General features: G+C 35.8%; 1 protein-coding gene and 1 non-coding gene across 2 annotated transcripts; one reads left to right on the forward strand and one right to left on the reverse strand.

Moving 5' to 3' along the window:
* Window positions 1-733: 733 nt before the first annotated feature.
* LOC133878583 (uncharacterized) lies at window positions 734-2,909 on the forward strand. The gene is made up of 4 exons (XM_062317152.1): window positions 734-1,063; window positions 1,258-1,350; window positions 2,383-2,520; window positions 2,604-2,909. Exons 1-4 carry the CDS (start codon window positions 830-832, stop codon window positions 2,643-2,645), a joined length of 507 nt encoding a protein of 168 aa, XP_062173136.1. The 5' UTR covers window positions 734-829; the 3' UTR covers window positions 2,646-2,909.
* On the reverse strand, window positions 1,116-1,187 carry TRNAG-UCC (transfer RNA glycine (anticodon UCC)). Its single transcript has one exon. It is a non-coding gene; the product is annotated as a tRNA-Gly (tRNA).
* Window positions 2,910-2,979: the final 70 nt, after the last annotated feature.

The following is a 2,979-nucleotide window of genomic DNA, read 5'->3' on the forward strand; positions in this document are numbered from 1 at the left end:
CCTCACAATTTAACTAGTCAATATTCACTATTCCATTTAAATAATAATTTTTTCATATTTATTTATTTTTTCTCTATATAATCTTTTTACAAAAAATCATTCATATCCATGAAATAATGACATTATCGTGTGAGAGATGGGAGATGAGAAAAGAAAATGAGAGAAAAAAAGAAAAAATTTGGTGAGTGGGTTGTTGAGTGAAAATACCTCATCTAATTTGGTTAGTAATTTTAGTCATCAAATTTTTTTGGTTAAAATGGTGAAGCTGCTGAGGTGATTTTTCAAGATTTTCATCAAATTGGCTCACTAAAATAACTAAAAACTTATTTTAGTGAGACTACTGAGAATACTCGTAGAATATGAGAAATGCTACGTTTCTCAAACTTTTTTCCTTGTAAAAATTGGTTGCGTCACCGTTTACGAAATTTTTAGAGAAAAAAATATAATAAAAAGTGTACAATTTTTCGTAGAAAATTTTATAAAATCGGGAAGGGGGAAGATGGTAGGAGATCCAAATCTCAACGAACTTCGAAGGGTTGGTTAGACCTTTGACAATTCCGTGTAAGAAAACGTGACCGGTAGAAAACCTTTAAGGCATGTTTTGGCCCACTCCCTCAATCAATGCCCACAGATTCTGACCAAATGGATAAGCTTTCCAAGATATTTTCTGTTGATATTTTGGAGGTCTCAAATGTCCGTACTACCACATAAAGGCAATGCCAGAAAATATCTACCATCTTCTTTATATTAAATCTAGCTCTTGCTGGGAACCCGTCGTAGCTTAAATTATCAAAAGAAAGGAGTTAATAGAGAAATTAGATAAGAGAAAATGGAGTGTTGTGGGAGGCCAAACAGGAGTGACATTCATTTGTCGGCGGAGGAAGAGGCAAAGCTGGAGGCGAAGGCAAGAGAGTATTTCGATGAAACTGCTCCCAAGCGCCACACTAAGCCTCAGCGTAGCGAATATGCTTCTCGATATGTCGACGATCTCCCCAATGACAAGGAAAACAAGAACGTTATTCCCGAACTCGTTGAGTTTCAACGTCTGGAAAATGATCCCCAGGTTCGTTCCAAAAATATTTCCATTAAACAATTTTTTGTCGTTCGATTTTATATGCGTCTGCCGGGAGTCGAACCCGGGTCTATTGCTTGGAAGGCAATTATCCTAACCGTTGGACTACAAACGCTTGCTTTTGACTCATTTTGTTGGCATCAGATAAAATTGAATACGTTTTTTTGCTGATTTGATGAAAGCAGAAGCTGGTGTACGGTGGAAAAGAAGTGAGAGAGGAATTTGTGGAGACCGAGTATTACAAGGATCTCAACTGCGTCGACAAACACCATCACACGGTATTCTTCCCCTAAGTGCAAATCTCCCTTTTATTTTTTATTTTTTTTTGTTAATTCAATAATTTGTATTTGATTCATCACTGACCCACATTTTCATGGATGAGCCTCCTCTATAGAATTACAATAATAAATTTGCCAAAATTGACCGGGGTTCATTACCCAGTCGCCTGGAATAGGAAGTAAAATAGAGATGATTTAATTTAAGGCCAAGATTTTGTTTTGTTAATTTTAAATGATGGGATAACATAGAAAGACGGGTAAAATTTAATTTGAATAATGAATCTATAGTTGTGTATAATGATTGGTATTTTGAAAAGTTGTGTAAAATAATAATTTAAATAATAATAATTTATTATATATTGATTATTTAATTAAAAAATAAATAAATAATTTTATTTTATTTTTTTTTTTAAAAAAAAATGATGCAGGGGTGGCCGCGCGCCACCCCCGGAGGTGACCGGGGGAGGCCGCGCGGCCACCCCTTGTGTTTTTAATTAATTTTTTTTTATTTTTTATTTTATTTAAATTTGTATTATTTTATTATTTATATGTGGGACCCACGTGCTTTTTGGGAGACAGCTTGTCCTGCGCGTGGGTCCCAGCCATTACTCAAAATGTCAGCTTAAAATTCAAACGAAATTCGGTCAAACTCAGGTATTTGGGCGGATGGGCGGGTTTTAGAAAAAACCCGAGTGGAATAATTCCACTCGGTTGCCAAACACACTAGCCTGTTGCCTAAATGTTTTAGTCCTTGACAAGTGCTTTTCTTGAACTTTAAACCAAGTAGACATAGAGGTGCACACATGTATGGCTCGCCCATGCAATGCTAGACATCATATATGCAAAGACAGTGTAATAAAACAATTAAACCCAAGATATGAATTTTGTTAAAATATTAATTAAATAATTAAATTTACTTTTCCTATCGGCTTAATATTTTGAAATAAATAGTGATTTAAGGTGATTTATCTGGTCCACTCCTAAAAAAGGCTAAAACAAAAGAGGAGTTTATAAATACTTCTACCCTTGCAGACAGGAACAGGGTTCATCCAAATCGAAAACGCTGATGGCAAAAGCTTCCATTTAGCACCTGATTCTGACAACAGCTGCCACGCGTCTTGCCATTGCAACCCAGCGACCAACGACTGGATTCCGGCCGGTGATAATATGGTACACCGGTGTGCTTGCCTTATAAGCATTTTAATTCGTTTTTGCCTCAAGTTTCTAAATTATGCGGATGATCTTTCTTTCAGGAAACTCCTGCTTCCGACAAGCCAAACAGGAGCGACAACTAAATTGGAGGATGGGTGCCATTGTGTTCAATAAAGATCTAGAGGTTGCATTTCTTTTTTCTTATGTCAATTCGTGGGTGGATATGTTGATAAATTGTAGTTGAGGAGGGTGTGATTGATTGAAGAGGGGGCCAAGATGCCTGTATTATATGTTGAAATTTGAGCCTTTTTGGCACTTGTTATCCAATCGCCTTGTTTAAATAATAACTAGAAATCTCCTGTGGCTCAATTTAAAAATGAAGATTGCAAGACAAATCTTAGCCTTTACTATTGTCAGTGAATTATTTTCAAATCTTACAATTTTTACTGTTTATTTTAACCATAGGAGATCTTCAAA

Source organism: Alnus glutinosa, chromosome 9, assembly GCF_958979055.1.
Source record: "Alnus glutinosa chromosome 9, dhAlnGlut1.1, whole genome shotgun sequence".
Taxonomy (NCBI): domain Eukaryota; kingdom Viridiplantae; phylum Streptophyta; class Magnoliopsida; order Fagales; family Betulaceae; genus Alnus; species Alnus glutinosa.

What these genes read in the sequence shown, in the direction of transcription:
- LOC133878583 (XM_062317152.1), top strand. Translation starts at nt 830, where the DNA reads ATGGAGTGTTGTGGGAGGCCAAACAGGAGTGACATTCATTTGTCGGCG. An exon ending in TCGACAAACACCATCACACG is followed by an intron (nt 1,351 to 2,382) that starts GTATTCTTCCCC and finishes CTACCCTTGCAG; the next exon opens with ACAGGAACAGGGTTCATCCA. An exon ending in TTCCGGCCGGTGATAATATG is followed by an intron (nt 2,521 to 2,603) that starts GTACACCGGTGT and finishes TCTTTCTTTCAG; the next exon opens with GAAACTCCTGCTTCCGACAA.